Source organism: Aythya ferina, assembly GCF_964211825.1.
Source record: "Aythya ferina genome assembly, chromosome: 5".
NCBI lineage: Eukaryota > Metazoa > Chordata > Aves > Anseriformes > Anatidae > Aythya > Aythya ferina.
Window position 1 is genome coordinate 28,515,750 of NC_140301.1, and position 17,072 is coordinate 28,532,821.

The 17,072-nt window shown below is 46.1% G+C and overlaps 1 protein-coding gene across 6 annotated transcripts in view; it reads right to left on the reverse strand.

Annotated features, from left to right (window-relative positions):
• ACTN1 (actinin alpha 1) overlaps window positions 1-17,072 on the reverse strand; it is an 85,349-nt gene that overhangs the window by 10,630 nt on the left and 57,647 nt on the right. For 3 of the 6 annotated variants that reach the window (XM_084519486.1, XM_084519484.1, XM_084519489.1), the window contains exons 7-14: window positions 16,117-16,198; window positions 13,042-13,127; window positions 7,731-7,823; window positions 6,346-6,576; window positions 5,675-5,822; window positions 4,982-5,132; window positions 2,437-2,545; window positions 1,838-1,978 (exon numbers count right to left, since the gene is read on the reverse strand). In XM_084519486.1, the coding sequence (XP_084375612.1) occupies window positions 1,838-1,978; window positions 2,437-2,545; window positions 4,982-5,132; window positions 5,675-5,822; window positions 6,346-6,576; window positions 7,731-7,823; window positions 13,042-13,127; window positions 16,117-16,198 (1,041 nt within the window). Of the gene's footprint in view, window positions 1-1,837; window positions 1,979-2,436; window positions 2,546-4,981; window positions 5,133-5,674; window positions 5,823-6,345; window positions 6,577-7,730; window positions 7,824-13,041; window positions 13,128-14,408; window positions 14,495-16,116; window positions 16,199-17,072 lie in introns of all 6 variants that reach the window. The other 3 variants (XM_084519487.1, XM_084519488.1, XM_084519485.1) reach the window with 1 other exon arrangement.

Here is a 17,072-nt window from a genome sequence, read left to right on the forward strand (position 1 = left end):
AACCCATGTTGACCAGGGACAGAGATCACATCCCAAAACATGATGGAATAATTCTGCCTCATAATATAATGGATCTATTTCTCCGTTATTGCTCTGTGAATGGCTCTCAGCCCCCTTTGGGAAGAATGCTGGAGTACTTGTCTAAATGCACCACATTTTTGTTCTCCCACTAGGTATGTAATAGTTCTACATCAAAGATGATTTCAGATGAATAATAAAGAGTCAGATCCAGTCTGATTAGTGAAGTTAGAAACAGGTGAAGGTCTTCCAGCCCACAGCAAACCTGCACAAGCAGCACAAGCTCCTGTTGCTGAAAACAGCTCCCTCTCCCTGAACACAACAGGCCCTCTCTGTTGCCCATCTTGCTGTGGTGCCCAGACTGTAATCCGAGGACCGATGGTAGGGGCACACTTTCTGGTAGCTTGTGGACAGCTGACAAGCCAGTTGGTCCTGGCTCATTTCCCACTGCTTCTACAGGCCTGTAAGATACTTCATCCCAGAAGCCTGGAAGATCAAGACTAGGGAAGCAAACACAGGGGAAGAAGCAGCAATACAAATGGGGGACAGAGAGGCATGTGCAGGGATAATGGAAGGAACAGCGTGGACAGAGGAGGGAATGAAAGTAAACCTCGTGACTGACCACTTTCTTACCACACACACACTGTAACTAGTTTTGTAGAACTGCTTTCTTACACGGTGACTCATTACTTTGCAGCTGCTGCAGTGGCCATAGAAATGTAATGCAAGTCTGGGGGAGCTGGGAAACAGTCTGCAGTCACAAAGAGATGATGGAAATGTTTAAATGCTGTTCAGATTTGTTCTGCATTATGAAAGACTTAATGAACCCCTTTGTTCAGAAGGGAAGGGTGGAAGTAGCAAGTTGTAGTTCAGTAACAGAGCTCAAGCCTGGTTAGGGCTATTTCACTGCCTCTCTGATGCCCCGGCTGCCTTGTGTTCCCTGTTGGTCTCCAATTCACTGCCTCAGTGATGGCCACGTTGCTGTCAACCATTCCTGCAACAAACTCATCAGTTTTGACAAACTGAACAGGTCCTGAGAGAGAACAATGTCAGGAGTGGCAGCAGTGTGGCAGCTGCTAAGAGAAAGAATATGCTGGCTCTTCATCTCAGCCAGCTGAATCCAAATGAATACCTGGATTCTTTTCATGAGCCCATCAAGCAGAAGAAATAGTCCCCTCCGGAATCCAGAGAAGGGTAATTCCTGCTCCCAAAGGTCTGAAAATTACCTTTAGATACCTCAAGTTCCTCTCATTACAGCCTTTCAGAAGGGGGAAAACTGAGATACTGTCTCTGCTGTCTTCAGGAGGCAAAAAGTCTTTGGCTTCAAATGGCAATCCACTAACAAAGTACAGAATCCTGATTTTTCCATTGCTTAGCACTGAAACCCAGCTGGCAGCTCAACAACTGCCCTCATGCCGCATCACGTAGGAACAAATGGCCTGAACATGGGACAACTGACCCACAGAATCTGAGAGCAGCACTAAGCTTTCTTCATTTGGAATAAAACCAACCAACAAACACAAGACCCTAAAAAGATCCTCTCAGCTTTCAGGCTCTTATTACTAATACTGGAGTCACAATGAAAAATACACTTTCAGTTCCTTGTGCTCAGCTAGAATAGTGTGAACATGTCTCTTATCTATTCAGATACATTACTTTTTTTTTGAAGAAATCAAGGGAAAGCATAGGCCCTTTTGTTTCTCTTGCTAAGGCTGACTCACTAGAGCAGCACCACCAAAACATGACCTACAAATTCAGCACTGTTAGGAATCCAGGAGACCCCTGATTTCCCTGGCTGGTGGAAGTGACTGCTCTGTACCTGGATCTCCTCAATGGTGTGAACGATGAACGTGTCCTGCAGGTCCTCCATGGCCCCTTCCATCCAGTTATTGAAAGGGGCAGCTCGTTTGGCATATTCCAGGTACAACTGGTCAATTGTTTCCAGTAGCTTCTCTGTCCTCTGAGCGTGCACAAAAAAAAAGAAAAAAAAAAAGAAAGAAAATGAGGAAAGATGGTTAGAGAAGAATAATCACACAGATACATGGATTCTCTGAGCTTTCAGACCTCCTTGGAGAGTGCTACAGTAAAAGTGTCTCTGCTATTAAGATTACACACAAGATAGATTTATTCCTCTCCATGAGGGAAAAATATGAGGTCAATTGAAATTAAACAAACAAGGACAGTCTTTTCAAGCAGAATAGCATTACAGAACACAAGAAAGTATAAACAAATCAATAGCCTGAGCAAACAAATGGTATCGTAACTGGGCTGGAAGTAGAGAAGCTGCCTAAGTATTCGGAAATGCAGCCCTGGTTTACAGTCTGGGATGTTCCAGGAGAAACTGGCTGTTCACACGCACTGCAGCTTGCTCTCCACAAATGACCTACCCCTGTAATCCCAACTGGCAACATGTCTCACCTCCAAAGCTTCTCTACGTTTCTGGGTTAGGGCACCCAGATTATCCCACTGATCGCAAATCTTCTGGCACCTGGCATTGACACTTGGAGAATCGTAATAGTCCAGCTCACTGTGAGGGGTGGGGAAAAAAGGACAAAATAGCAAATTAAGACCTTTTGGAGAAGAAAGAGAAAATTTTATCAGCCTTAAGGAGAGATGCAAACAAAGGGCTCATGGTCTCTGCAAGTAAAACATGCCAGGAAGACAGCAGTATCTAGTTTTGGAGACACTGGCACATCAAACATCATGCAACAGGAAGAAAAACAACCCCCACCCAAGGCTCCAACAGGCATTGGTGCTGGCTGCCTGATGGGGATAACTTGGCACCAGGGGAGGGGAGTGAAGACTTTTACTCAGGCTGGGATTAAGCAGATTAGAAGCAGCAGTATGCCCCTGTATTTTGCACGAGAAAATCGAGTAGGCTAACTACCTGCATCTTGTACATCAGGAGATTGGGCAGCAAAGATTTTATTATGATTGCACAGAAAACTACTTAAGATGTTCTAACAGTTGCATAGGAGAGGTGGCAACCTTCAGCAACAGTGGAAACGTACAACCCATTCATTGATTTAGGACAATCCCAGAATTACAGTGTAGGTTTCTCTCTGGTATGCCTCATAACAGTGCTTTGCTGGGGCGTTTGTAGCTTGGCACTCCTGGAAAGAGTATGGCTGGGGAAAGGAGAGCATGGGGTAGGCTGAGGGCTGTAGTCTTGCATGAGTGTGTGCTCTTGGCTCTACACATGATCAAAGAGGGAGAAGCTTGCAGGCAGAGGGAGACCAGCCAAACTGGGAAGTGTCACCCATAAAAGAAGGTGGAATAACTTGCTGAGCTACTGAATGACCCTGGGCAATATGATGAGCATTTCTCTTATGCAGTAATGCAGGTTTAAACAGTTTCCTCCTACTTCATTTCTTCCCATCATTGTATTGCCCCTCCTGAGGTGTGTGGGCTCGACTGTCGGTGGAGTCTTGTGGAAAACTAGTCATGAAACTGCCTTCGGCTAAAAATAACTTTTTATTCTCTTAAAAACTCTGGGTTTTTAATCCAGATCAGTTCCTTGATCTACTTTGCTGCACAGCCAGCACTGCAGCTGAAAGAACTGCTACTGAAAGCCTTGCTTGTAATGCAGCCAGGCTGGACCACTAGTGCTGGGGAGTGAAGTGTGCCTGTGCCCCTCCACTTGCCTGGTGTGGGCAGCCACAGGGGCTGCCTCTCAGTCTCCCTGGCAGGGGATCTCTGGATGAGGAAAGAACTCGGCCATCTCTTTTTCTGGGCACAGCACCTTTGCTGACATAGGAGATGGCTTTCGGAAGGATGGCACAGCCTTCTGTTCTCACACTTTGGAAGAAATCAGCCGTCTCCCAGCTTAGGGCCCAGTTTTCCCTGTCACTATTAGAGCCGCAGCCGGTTTGCCTGGCCTGTAGCATTTGCTTTGGAAGTGGCAGATCAGCTAATGCTTGCTGACTAGCCAGCCTCAGTTTTAATCTTACTGACATGGAGGATTGCCTTGAACCCTCCTCCTGTTCCAAGGTCAATCCTCCAGTGGTCAAGTGAACACTTCTGTAAATCTTTGTTGGTAAAGGAGATAACGATCTTGATCCAATAATCCCGATTTTTTAGAGAAAAATGGTCATTCAGCCCAAGTGAGATGATCTAGCCCAGATGCTGTCTAACTTGAAATAGGCTAGTGTGATATATAAGTATTTTTAATAATGAGACACAAAGTCAAAGCCAAATTGTTCAAACTGTTTTTGCCAAGGAACATGCAGAGCTTCAAAATCTCTCTCTGTGCTACAGAGACCAGCTCTCCCTAGCAATCAGCCTCACAGTCTGATGGGACCCTGTTTCACCTAGTAACCTGTGTCACTCCTCAGTCCAGGAAAAGGAGTGGAGGTGAAGGTTGCTAAGCCAAGGGGAGGCCCAGAGGAAAACGAGCTGCTGTAAAGGGTCCCTGGTGCAAGTCCCAGCTGGAGTGCATGCTGTGCATTATTCCTGGGGCAAAGTGCCTGCAGTGGCAATAGAGGCCACTATGGGCTGAAACAATCAGCAGACTTTTTTCCTCAGCAGTAAGGACTTTTTTTTTTTTTTGATAAAACAGAGCAAACCATGAGTCTCTGGAGTGCCTGCTATCCTCTGCTCTTTCCCTCTGTTCCTGGAAAAGTAGGACAGCGTTACAACGCTGCATCCTAACAGGGGCCAGAGGCAGGTCAGGCTCTTTAGGAAAGGGTTCATGGCAGTATAACAAGCTGGAAGAGGATGGAAACTTGGCTTGAGAATGTAATTCTGCCTCCCCCTCATCGGCACCCACGACTCAACCATTTTCTGGCCTGCTTTTCTGGTATGTCTAGATACTGGAGAACAGTATCCTAGATACTGTTTGGAAACACTAGGGCTTCCCAGCATTTTTGTATGGGGATGGATTCATGGCTCTCCAGAGGGCAGAGGGCAATGCTGATCAAGTCTCCCTGGCCCCAAGCATCGGATGTGTGTCGGGGTGCCGTACTTGAGCTCTTGTGCAATAGCAGCAATCTGTTCCACGCGGTCCTGGTGTGCAGCCAGGTCGCTCTCAAAGGCCTCGTGTTTCTTCAGCAGGGCCTTTATCTCCGAGAGGGTTGCAGTTTCGTAATCCTTCTGCTGCAGCATTGCTTCCTTACCTGAGGAGGGAGCCAAAGGACAAGAAAATGAAGGACAGGACCCCATGCCCCTGAAGCCAGCTCCCGGGCACCCAGACAACCCTGGGGCCTTTGCTGGGGCACCTGCCCCACTCCAGACACCCTGCCTGAGGCTTGCCATCACGCTTGCTTGCCTAAAGATGCACAGTTCTCACTTTCAAACGAGCAAGTTTGCCATTAGCAACAGATATGGGCAGGTAGTGCAGCTCAAGCCGTCGCAGTCACAGTTTATACTGGACTCATCTCACTATGCTGTTCCTGTAAATGCCAACTGTGGTATTTACTTTACAGTAACCTTTTCTCTGTTCTGTAGCTCTGTTCAATCCAAAAAATCTCCCTCTGGCATGGTTAAGGAATGCCAGTGCAGAACAGAGGTGCTTTTTGTGATTTTTTTTTTTTTCTAATAAAGTAAGAAATGGACCTAGCACTCTGGAGAAGAAAATCTCCTAGAGAACCCATGGAAGACCCATATTTTTCCCTCTAGATAACTGACAGCAATAGGAAGCATACAGGTTGGCATTTACCATCTGTCCAGGACTCGTGAATAGATGCCTTCTGCCGGAACTTCTCTGCCAGGTGATCCAGCCTCTCTAGCCTCCGGATCTCATTCAACAACCACTCCTCATAGCCCTTCTCAGCCTGCTCTAGGCCACCCCAGGCATTGTTTATATCCTAGAGACAGGAGCACAGGAAGAAAAGGGAGGTTAGAAGATGGGGGAGAAGATGTACTTCAGCATTAATCCCAGAGGGCTATGTGGCTCAAATTGGTTGGAGAGATTGGGTGTGTGTGCTTTCTATCTCAGAAGGTTGTGCAGACAGGTCAGGAAGACAAAGTGCTAGACTTAAGATAAGCAAGCCTAGCAGTGTCAAGATATATCAGTCTACACACAAAACCCTCTCTATACACTCCCTCACATGAAAATATAACAAAATTCAACTATTTCTGAATTAGAAAGAATGAGAGGCACCCAAACATCTTCCCATAAAGGCATGCAACTTGTGAAGAGCCTCAGAGTCTGGTTTAGGTACAGAAGAGCAGTCATTCTTTGTTCCTCTCTTATTATGGACTCACTGAACTACATTCTGTAGGGTTTCTGCCACAGAACAGCTCACTCTGGAGCTTGGCATTGCTCAGCCCAGTTCTGTTTTTTGGGGCAGAGCTGGAGAATATGTATGCTCAATCACCCCCACTCACCGAGACCATTTTCCCTTCTGAAGGCATGAAGGCTGGCCTGTTGCTGAGCCGTAGCTTGGTCTGCAAGGTGTTGAAATTGATCTCAAGTTGGCACTTCTCTTGGACTTTGGGGGGCTTGTGCAAGCGGCGGTAGTCCCGGAAGTCCTCCAGTTTCTGCTGCATGGCTTGCATGGTGTTCTCTGGTGCCCGGTTCTCCAGCCAGGGGATGGTGCGACGAATCCACTCCAGCAGCTGGAAAGATCAAGAAACCTTCAACTGAAATTGTGTTAAAACTACAGCTGTTGGTCTGATCTCATTAGGGACTACTTACTTTTATGTTTGCTTTCAGAAAGGCTCTGCCAACAGCAGGGCTAGTAAGGAAAACCTTGCTAGCTTTTTTGGGAGTACGATCGTTTTTCTTATGAGCAGCCCATTCCCTACCACACTGAGTAGTACTGCTTGTTGCAGCACTGCTAGTACCACATGCTAAAGTCATAGCTTTTACACAATCAGGACCAAACTACATCCTCTGACTGCACTGAATAAACCCTAGAATTTTGCTGGGCTACAACTAATGGATGCTGTAAGCTGTATTATATATTTTCTCCTGACAGGAGAAAACAGACCATTGCTTCCAGTTCCAGAAGAGCCATGCTTTTCTCTCTCTAGCTTCTTAGAAGTCAGCATTGCTCTTTGAATTGCCCTCCTTCACAAGCCAATGTGAGGGAGCTGGCAAGGTGCTAATGCAATGGGCAGTCTGTAGCGTGAGTGAAGTAGTGTCAAACACTTTTTAAACAGGCTGAAGCCAGGCTCATTGGCAATGTTTGACCTTTTGTTCTCCCCATCTTCCCTTCCCTACTTATCTTCCATAAACATACTCCAGTCCACATTTGGTCACTTCTGGAGTCTCACATCTGTCAGTCTGTCAGGCTCCTCAGTTAACCAACGCAGCCTCCAGCTTGTGTTGTACACAGATTCCTCCCAACTATCAGCAAAGGCATATTTCTTTCCTCAGCTATCTCTAACTTCCATTCTCCCTGATCCAGTTCCTGATTTCTGCAGTATATTGGCATGCAACATGTATGAAAGACATTATGATGTTGTACAGTCCTGAGCAAGTCAAAACAGTTTGATTTTTTGTTTTAATTTTTTAGTATTTTTGTGGCTGCTCCTAATAAACTGAGAAACTCAAAACTGCTTCAATGGAAATTTCTATTTTAAGCCACATTTTTCTCTTCTTTAAGATATAATTCAACCTTTCATCTTCCTCAAGCTAGAAGGGAAAAGAAAATAAATCTCTAGGAAAACACGGGCCAATAGCACTCCCTAGGATTAACTATCAGGGATAAATGCAATTCCTTTCTACACAACACCACCCAGAAACCAACAGCACCATGGACACCTACATCACTGGCCAGTTTTTCGTAGTCTTCCATGAGCTGTTCATTCTCTTGGTTGACTGCCAGCACCTTGCAGATACGATTTGCTGCTGTCTCCGCCTGCCAAAGAGAAGAAAAACAGGAGAGGGGGAAAAGTGTGAAAAAAATATAAGCCAAAGCTTGCGGCTTAGCTTCCTGCTACATACCTGTGGGTAAAGTCTCCTAACCTTGGCTCTTGCAGCCTGACTGGGCTTCAAAAACACCTGTCCTGACCTCTTTGCTTTCCATCTGACCTTCTGTAACAGTTTTTTTATTTTTTTTTCCCCCTTCTCAGGTGACTATGTATGTTCTTTCAGGGATTCTGAGTTCAGCTGACCCCAGCCCTGTGTGTTGTGAGAGGAACACATTTCTCTGCCTTTTCTGAAGCTGCTCCTACAAAAGGGTCCTGTTGTTTGCTGCCTACAGAAGGACCCCAGATGGCACTTCACAAAGACAGGGAGCTTCTGTCACCAACTCCTCTCTCCTCACCAAAATTCAGAGCCCCAACACCAGGCACTGAGTGGTGTCACACTGACAAGTCTCTCTACATGCTTCTACCTAAGGAACACACTACCTAAACACAGTTATCTGCATAGCATCACAGAATGGCTTGGGTTGGAAGGCACCTTTAAAGCTTATCTTGTCCAACCCCACTGCCATGGGCACGGACACCTTTCACTAGCTCAGGTGAATGCATACATGTATATTGGACTTGGGAAATTTTCTAGTTTTGCTTTGAAGATAAAATTAGACACCCTTGAGCTTAATTTCAGCCCAGCAGAGATGTTTTCCAACACTCCCTGTATTTCTGGCATCCATTACAGGGCCACCTCTCCCAGCATTTTGCTGCATGACACCTACCATGTATTCAGGTTTGCGTGATCCAGGTGAGAAGAGGATTTTTTCCCCCTTTCTGGATAATCATTCTGCTTACTCTCACAAAGCAAATCTCACAAAAAAGAGCCTGTTCTTACTACTTATTTTTTTTTCCTTATTTTTTTTTCCTAGTATGGGACCAAAACCTGGCTCTCTGTGGGGAGCTGGACACGTTAAAACATGAAGTTGGAACAGAACAATGCTCAGAAAAATCCCAGCTATGAGCTCAAGAGCAAACAGTCTGCCCTGAAGTGCCATGAAAGTGTTTGGCACGGGGAACATACAGCAGGCTGATCCTTGTACAGCACGTATCTGTGGATCTGCACAGCTCCTTTTATTATTACGGTGGTAGGTGCAAGGCCATAAAGCCTTGGAGGACATAGCACTGTGACAGGTGCCTAGAGATTGCTCAGTATCCTCTTACCACAGCACAGTTATCGCCCTGGTGCCTGGGGTAGGTGCTGGAGCTCCTTGCAGGACCCCTGTGGAGGAGTTCTCCTCACTCACTCCCTCACTCGCAGAGGCCAAGTGGAGATGAAGAGGAGGGCACACGCCAGCACTACAACAGACCCGTCATCAGCACTGTGCCCTGCCTTAAGACTCTGTGTGGGACTGATGACAAAAGAAGTTTTGCCAAGCTTATAGTTGGCAAGTTTCAACCTCTTTCTATTTTTAAAAGGCCTTTCATTATCTGTTTATTCAAGGCCATTTGAGAAAAATCCTCTAAATTTTGCAGCTGACGTGAGGCAGCAAGAACAGCAATAAAGTCACAGGCTGTACAGTGACATATGGATTGCGAAGGTCTCAGGGGATATAATGATCTTAGTCATTTGTAAGAACCTCTAAAAATGTATATTCAGTGATCTGTCCCTTCATTACAGTGGGCCAGCTAGCAGATGCACAGATATTAACTAATTAGAAACACATCAGAGAGAAACATAGAGGAAAGTCATTTTACTTAAAAAAAAAAAAGTAAAAAATGTAAATGATGATTGCATTTAAGAAACTTGTACTTTGATCTGTTTTTAACAGAAGTTTTTACTTTAGTGGAGTGCTTTTTGATATTCAGAGAAAACTTTATAGGCACGAGACCAAATGTTCTGTTAAAAAGCCAGTGCCAGAGCCCTACCATGATGTGCCGAGTGGTTCAGAGAACTGGTGATGCCAAATGTTTGTATCAGTCTTTCCAGGAGAGGAGCTCCCTGCACACTCTTAACTCTCCTTCTTTCCTTTTTTACCCCTGGAGCTCACTGCAGCAGCAGCCAGCTGTGCAGGAAGGACCCCATTTTGCACAGGCATATTTACATCTATCTGACGATAGATTTCCTCCAGCTGCCCAGGTCTGCGTGTGTATATATGTGTTGAACATCTGTCCAAACACAAAAGCCCTCTGAATGTCAGCAATTACGGCATTATTTGTGTTATCTTAACGGCTGACAGGCAGAGGCCAATCTTCTTCCTCCTCTGTACCAGTACTTGCTGCTCCGTGGTTCTTGCCTGCTCCAGACTGCTCTGTGTAAGGGTGCTCTATGCAAGCGTGTTTCTTCCCCATAGGGCTTAAGGCAATGATGCATTTGGGATGCTCAGGCTGGTTCTAAAGAAACCAAGATGCCCACAAGGCATGGAGCAGCCCTGGTAAGCCAAATGCACCGTCCTGGGGTCTGAAATCTACACAGCTGGATTCTCTGAGGACTTGTGTGAGCTGATCACCTTTGGTACAGCATGACACTAACACATTATACTACTTACTCTCATCAGAGATCATGGAGGGAGGGTGAGACTAGGGCATTCAGCTTGATACTGCAGTGCTGTTAGGTATCTATGTCCTGTTTGGTGGGCTCAAAATGGAAACCTGAATGGCCAAAGAATAGCAGAAGTAGCAGTAATTTCTCTGCCTACTGTCTTCTCTCTAATTCTCAACCCTGACTTGGACTTCTTAGGATGGAAGTGGAGTTGTGTCTCTAGCTCTTGGATCCAGGTCTCTTCGGTGAGGGCGATGACAAAGGAAGGCATCCCCCCAGCGTGCTATGTAGGGGGGGTGCCTGCCTGTTGCTGCCCTCTGGCCTCAGAGGACCACCCCCGAATACCGTATGCCAAACACAATCGTTTAATAAAATAGCAAAATGTTAGTTAGAAATTTTCACCCCAGAAATAAGGTTTATAAAATATTAAGCCAACCAGTAGTAAACAATCATGCATTTAGTGTGAAAGTCAGAAGCAGTTAGAAAACAAGCAAACCAACCAAAGCAAGTATACCTACATATATATACTTATAACAAAATGGCATAAAGAAAAAGCAGCCATCTACACACACGTCAGGCTGGGGACCCTGTACCTTCAAAGGCTCAGTATAAGAGAGTGAAAGAAGCAGAAAGCGGCTCATGGGACTTCCCCTTCAGGACTGGTGGCAGTAATGAAAAATCTGAATGAAAAATGGAGTGATACCACAGTAAGTCACCTAACCACGCACAAGGCAGCAACATGTTACAAGACACTTTGGGCTGGGGCTTGCGCTCAGCAATCACTCTGCACTTGCCCTGGGATTTCAATCTGTGTCACTCAGCAGCTGCCTAATGTATGGCGGGGGCAGCTCCAAAAAGGAACGGGGCCCCTCCTGCCAGCTCTCCGCTGAGGCACTGGCCCATCAGGCCTACTAAAAATTTAATTAATGATTAAATCTTTTATCTTCCCTACAAGCCAGTTAGACCACATCGGTTTGAAGCTTTATTAACAAAGAAGCTCCGTCGCTAGTTGCTGCCCCAGCTGCTTGGTTCAGGTCCTGAGGCAGCAGAAGATTGTTTTCAGTTATCCCAGCAGACCTAGCATCCACCTCAGCTGATGAGAGCATGGGACCTGCTGAGCAGGTTTCCAAAAGGTGGAACGGGCACAGAGGTAAGAGGAGGGGACTGGAGAAGGACACAGCCAATTCTGCAGCAGGCCACTGCCCTCCTCGTATTCGTGGTTTGCCCTTTCTTCGGGTTAAGCATGGAGCAATTCCCAAGGGGCACCTGGCAAACAACAGGCCTTATCGCTGGGCTGGCGTGAGTTCTGAGACTGCAGTTGTCAGAGGCAAGTATCAGCTGGATGGAGCCCGCAGCCTGGTGTTAGGGGTTTTGAACTATTCACAAAGCAGGATCCCACTGGACAAGTCCTGACTACATAAATCATGCCAAGTGGGCAAGTCTACTGCACTGCTGTGGAACATATTTCCAGTTCCTTGGAAAGCAGATAGCATCATCTCATTCATATGAAACAAGGCAGGGAACAAAAAGCTTATCCCAAAAAGCTGCTCCCTGGAACCTATTGCCCATTTTTGCCCTCTGAGAGCCAGCCTCAGCACGATATCTATATCAATGCTGCAACCATCAGCATTGTTTTGCACAAAAGAGATGGAGTCTTTCTGGAGTCAAGTTACCCCTCAAGCTGGGCAACACACGGACTGGGCCTCAAACAGAAAAGGCCTGGTGAGAGAAAGAAGTTATGGAAACAGGGAGATTTTACTTCCTGTACGTAACAAGAAGAATCCAGTCTTGAGCTTTGGATTTTATTGTTCCAAAGCTCATAGTCTAAAATCTGCAATGATTTCATAGAAAGGCTGCAGCCCAGACAGGCTATGGTATGGGAGAAAAGGCTGGAACTTTGTCTTCTGTTGAAAGGATTGCAGGGAAATTGCCATTTTGCGGAAGTTTGCCCAAAGAACGTGCCTCTGAGTGACTGGTTCCTCTAAGGAGAAATGTCCCAGTGCCAGGCAAAGAGACTCTGGGGTAAAGAAGAAGCAGGACTGAAGCTACAGAAATGAGCAAAGCAGAGGAAAGAGAAATAAAACATACAGGTGGTTTGGGAGGAGAATGACTACAGAGAAGCAAGGAATGGAGAAGTGGGTGTGTGTGGGAAGGCTCAAGGCCGGGTAGGGATGAACTTCATGGCTGGAGCACAAAAGTGCTCCAAAAGAGGCTACCACTGTGTAATCAGCTGACGTGATACAACCTAGGAAGCGATGACTGACCTCGCAGAAGCTGAGTGAGAACAGAAGGCAGGCAGCTCAAGGGAGACAGGATGCAAAGTCCTGGGCCAGACCGAGCTGATTATGGCACTGCTGGAGATGCATTGCCTGGCCAGGATGATGCCCACTAAGTCATTGACAGGGTGCTGCCTCTGTCAGAGCAGACACTCATTCCTCGTTCTACGCCAGCTTAATCAAATGCTTTCTCCACCACTGGGGCATGAGAACTGGAGAGAAGGAGCAGCTGTTTGGAAGGACATCTAAATCACTTCTCCAGCAGGGCTAGAGCTGGATGGGGTGCAGCAGAGACTGCTCAGCCTCAGCGCTGCGCCGGGCGGAGGGGCTGGAGCCTTCCTCGGTGGAGAGGACGAGTGGGCAGGGCAGGGAGTGGGGAGGGGGTTGTTAGCAGTAAAGTCTCACCTTCTGCGCCCCTGAGAAGGCGTGGTAGTAACATGAAACATAGGTCATTATGGCCTTCTCATCCGGCCTTAGCGTGCCTATAATATCTGTGCAGAGAAGGAAAAGAGGTTGAAAGGATAAAGTAAGAAGCAGCACATAGAATAAAACAAAACAGTCATGGGTGGCGTGAGAGAGGGGGAGAAAACTTCCCATCATGCAGAGCAGGACAGGCCAAACAGATTTCCATGCGGAGCTGGGAGGTCGGATCAGAAGGTGGCTAGCAGCGTTGGCTTGTGGCTCGAAGCGGCACCCCTGCGCCCTCCCCCCGCATCAAGGAGGGTTTGAGCTGAGGATCTGAGCTCTGCACCTTCCCAGTGGTGGTCAGAGGGTACCAACGGGCTGTCGGGAGGTGTTCAGGGCTGTGCCCGAGGCCTTGCTGCACACTGAGGAGCTGCAGAGATCAGAGCTTCCTACGCGCTGCTCTGCTTCACCATGCACTGAGCGCTCCTATGGCACTTCAGTATGCTGCTGGGTTTTGGGCAGAGACATTTACAAGGTCTCACCCACAAAACGTTTTCCTTAAGTGACTCTGTTACCAACAGGATAATGGCTGAGCCAAACACGGCGAGGACTCGACTGCCTGATTTTCAGCATGGTGGGTGAGGAAAGGTTAAAAGGAAACAAATGAACAAAGCCAGGCATTTCAGTTGTAATAAACTGTGCTCTGTTCACATCTCACCATAGAAGCCCTCATTAGACGTGCTTTGTAAGACCCAGATAAACTGGGACTGAATTTGTGGCATGGCTCAAGAAAGCAGCAGGTTTGGACCTTGAAGGACGGGTGTGGGAACCTGCAGCAGATATAAGGTAAAAGATAAAGCTTTGGGTATTCGTTGAACCCAACATAAAACCACTAAGACAGCTCTGTTACCCCATCATTGTAAAGAAAACAAAAAAAGTGAATAAGTATCAGCATAGTTTCCAGTGGGGTCAGCCTGCCGTGAGCAGCTGAGCAGAGCAATCTGTGGTCTCCATCTCTGTGAAACCAAGCATCGTCGCTCAGATTTTCCAGACACAGGGAGTGCAGGTCCCCAGCCATCAGGGCAGCAGTTTGGCTCCCCCCATTCTTGGCCTTTATGGGCACGCCAAGACACTGGCATATATAAGTGCCACTGGAACAGCAACGCTAACTACAGGGAAGTGGGACTCCTGGCTTCCTTGCCCCATGTATTGAGTCTGGGGCACCACTTTGAACCAACAGCCAACTCTACCGAAAACATAATAAAGATGCCCGTAGCTAGAGAGGAGAGAGAGAAAGAAAAAAAGGTTTGGACATTAGCAACGGCACCAGGTGTGCTCTGTGGAGGGAGCTTGGGATCCTGTGATACCTTCTGGGCTCCTGAGAAGGCGTGGTAGAAGCTAGAAACATAGGTCATGATGGCTTTCTCGTCAGGACGGGCAGTTCCAACAATGTCTGTCAAAAAAAACCTCACGTTAAGAGCATAACCAACCGATGGGAGGAAAGTAAAGGAAGGGGAGAACCACAACTGTCCGGGAGGCCTGCTAGGGTATACACTTGTCATAGCAACTCTGAAGAGCTTCCCAGCTTTGTCTAGAAAATGTATCACTCTCAGAAGCCAGGATCACCCTTTCTGGTTCCCCTCCCTCATGATAAAATTGCTTCCAGTGCCTGGCCAGGCTAATGCAGCCATATGTCAACACATCTCACACCAGAGCGCTTCCCCATCCTGAGAGCATTAATGTGAATGATGGGTTGAATCAATCCGAACTAGCAACAGGTTGATATGGCTTTTGTAGATGTACCATTCTGCAATTCTTCCATGCAGTTCTTCAGAAAAGATCCTTTCTTCCTTCCTTTCTGTGCCCCTGTCCTCCGTTTCAACACAATGATGATTTGAATTTCAAAAGACCCTTTCATTAGTTTCAAGAGAAACTCAACACCTCCAGAGATCAGAATTAATGGTGTAGAGGAATGCACATTAGTCCCAGTCTGTAAGGGAGGAGACGGATCAAGAAAAAGCAATAGAAGCTCCGTTAAGTGACCCTCTTCATCACTGTTAGCTATGCTGAGATCTGAAGCTAGATCCACTTATTTTGGGGGTGGCTTTATTCCTACAGAATGGCAGGAAGCACTCACATCTATTCCAGAAACCTCATGACTCTTTGTGACCTCAACATAGTGAGTGCAGGGAAACTGAGACTCATCCCTGGGAATGGGAAACACTGCCTAAGAATATGAACATGAACTTCCTAGAACCCAAATACAGGTTAACTGGGTTCAACTGTCTTATTTCCACCTTCCCCCTTAGTTCCTCTTTCTCCTTTATTTAAAAAATGCCTTTAATTGCTTCTCCTGTCAAAACCAAGCCTGAAATACAGCTTCCACCACTGAAACCAGCTGGCTTCAGCCCCTGAACCAGTGAACTATTTTAGGCTGTTGTTTATACTTCAGAGTTACAGTCTCTGGTCTGTAGCCAAGCTGGTTCTGACAAGGCTTGGAGAAGTAATCCTTGCTGTCCCAGTGGCCTCTGGGAAGTCATAGTCAGTAGCAAAAGCATCTCTGAAATACATGGATTTCTGCCTTGGTCTCAAGATCCAGTCATTGAGGGATCTTCATGCCCAAGACTTCCAAGTAGTCAAGAAGCAGCAGTTTATAATACTGATATCGCATCCCCAAAAGGAAGGTCAACAGCTGTGTCAGAAAGAGCACAGAAAAAAATCTGAAGCAAAAGGAACGCTGTCCTACACCATACATTATCTCAGCATTAAGCCTGGTTCTTGAAAGGCAACACTTTGGTCAGCTGTAGACATAGCCAGGTGTTACTCATCTCTGCCTAGTGAGTCAACCCCAGGTTAAGATCTCCATATCAGACTCAGAAAACTGAGGGGCACAGGAGGAAGAGGGAAGCAAAACGTGATTAATTATTCCATTGTAACTTTTTTCCTGCACACTTAGTATGTGATGATGGAGGGAGCACTCAGATGTTACTGAATTCTTGTACAATACAAATCCACCTAGAAGAAGTGGGAAATGTCAAGACAAAGCAAGTTATCACCCCCTGCATTCCACTTTACCTTCGGCATCCAGCATCTTGGGGATATCCAGGTATTTCTCAGCCACATCAAAGGCTGTGTTTAGGTTAGTGAGAGGATCATCCTGGGAAAGAAAAAAAGCCAGAGCATTAGCATCAACTCATAACAAGGTTCTCTCAAAATAGAGCAACTGTGCTTTATTTGGTTCAGGTAACTCAGCTGTCCAGACAAAATTACGTGCAACTCCTCATGTAGCAGGATGAAATAATTAGCCTCCTTTTGAAAGCAGAGCCTGGAGACTCATGATATGATAATAACGTATAATCTATGCACTTGTAACAAAAAGGAGTAATACATTTTGTTTTGCATTTAGTTTAAAGTAACATTAGCTTCACATCATATTGATAGTAAATGGCCATATCACACATTTACATATCATGCTTACATTAGGTTTGCATCTTCCATTTTAAAGAACTGCAGAGCAGTGTTAGAACATCTAAGCAATACTAAAATAGTAACAACATCTGCAACGGGTGCTGTCCTTAGCTAGTGTACAGTTTGTTGAACACCAGTTGAGTGGGAGGAAGAGAAATGTTTGAACGAATCTCTACAAAATAAATATATATAAAAGTACCCATTTTGTCTGAGCATTGGTTTTCTTCCTAAGCGCTGCAGAGTACTTGCCATTTCCTTAGTATATTTCTATTCCTCTAGGTATAAACCTTCTGCTGTAGCAGGATGCACTTCAGATACAGACATCAATACACAGTAATCAAATTCTAAACAAAGTTGCGTGTGACATGAGTCATATCACAAAGGTAACTAACTAGATTTTAGAGAGCCAAACAAGAGAATGTGAAACACAGATGTCACTGGAAATGAAAGACCTCTGCAAATTGCTCCCAGCATTCAAACGTAATGATCTGCAACAAAACACCTATCAAGCAGTATCAGCCCATCATACAAGCCTGATTCCTATATTCCTGCATATCCATGAC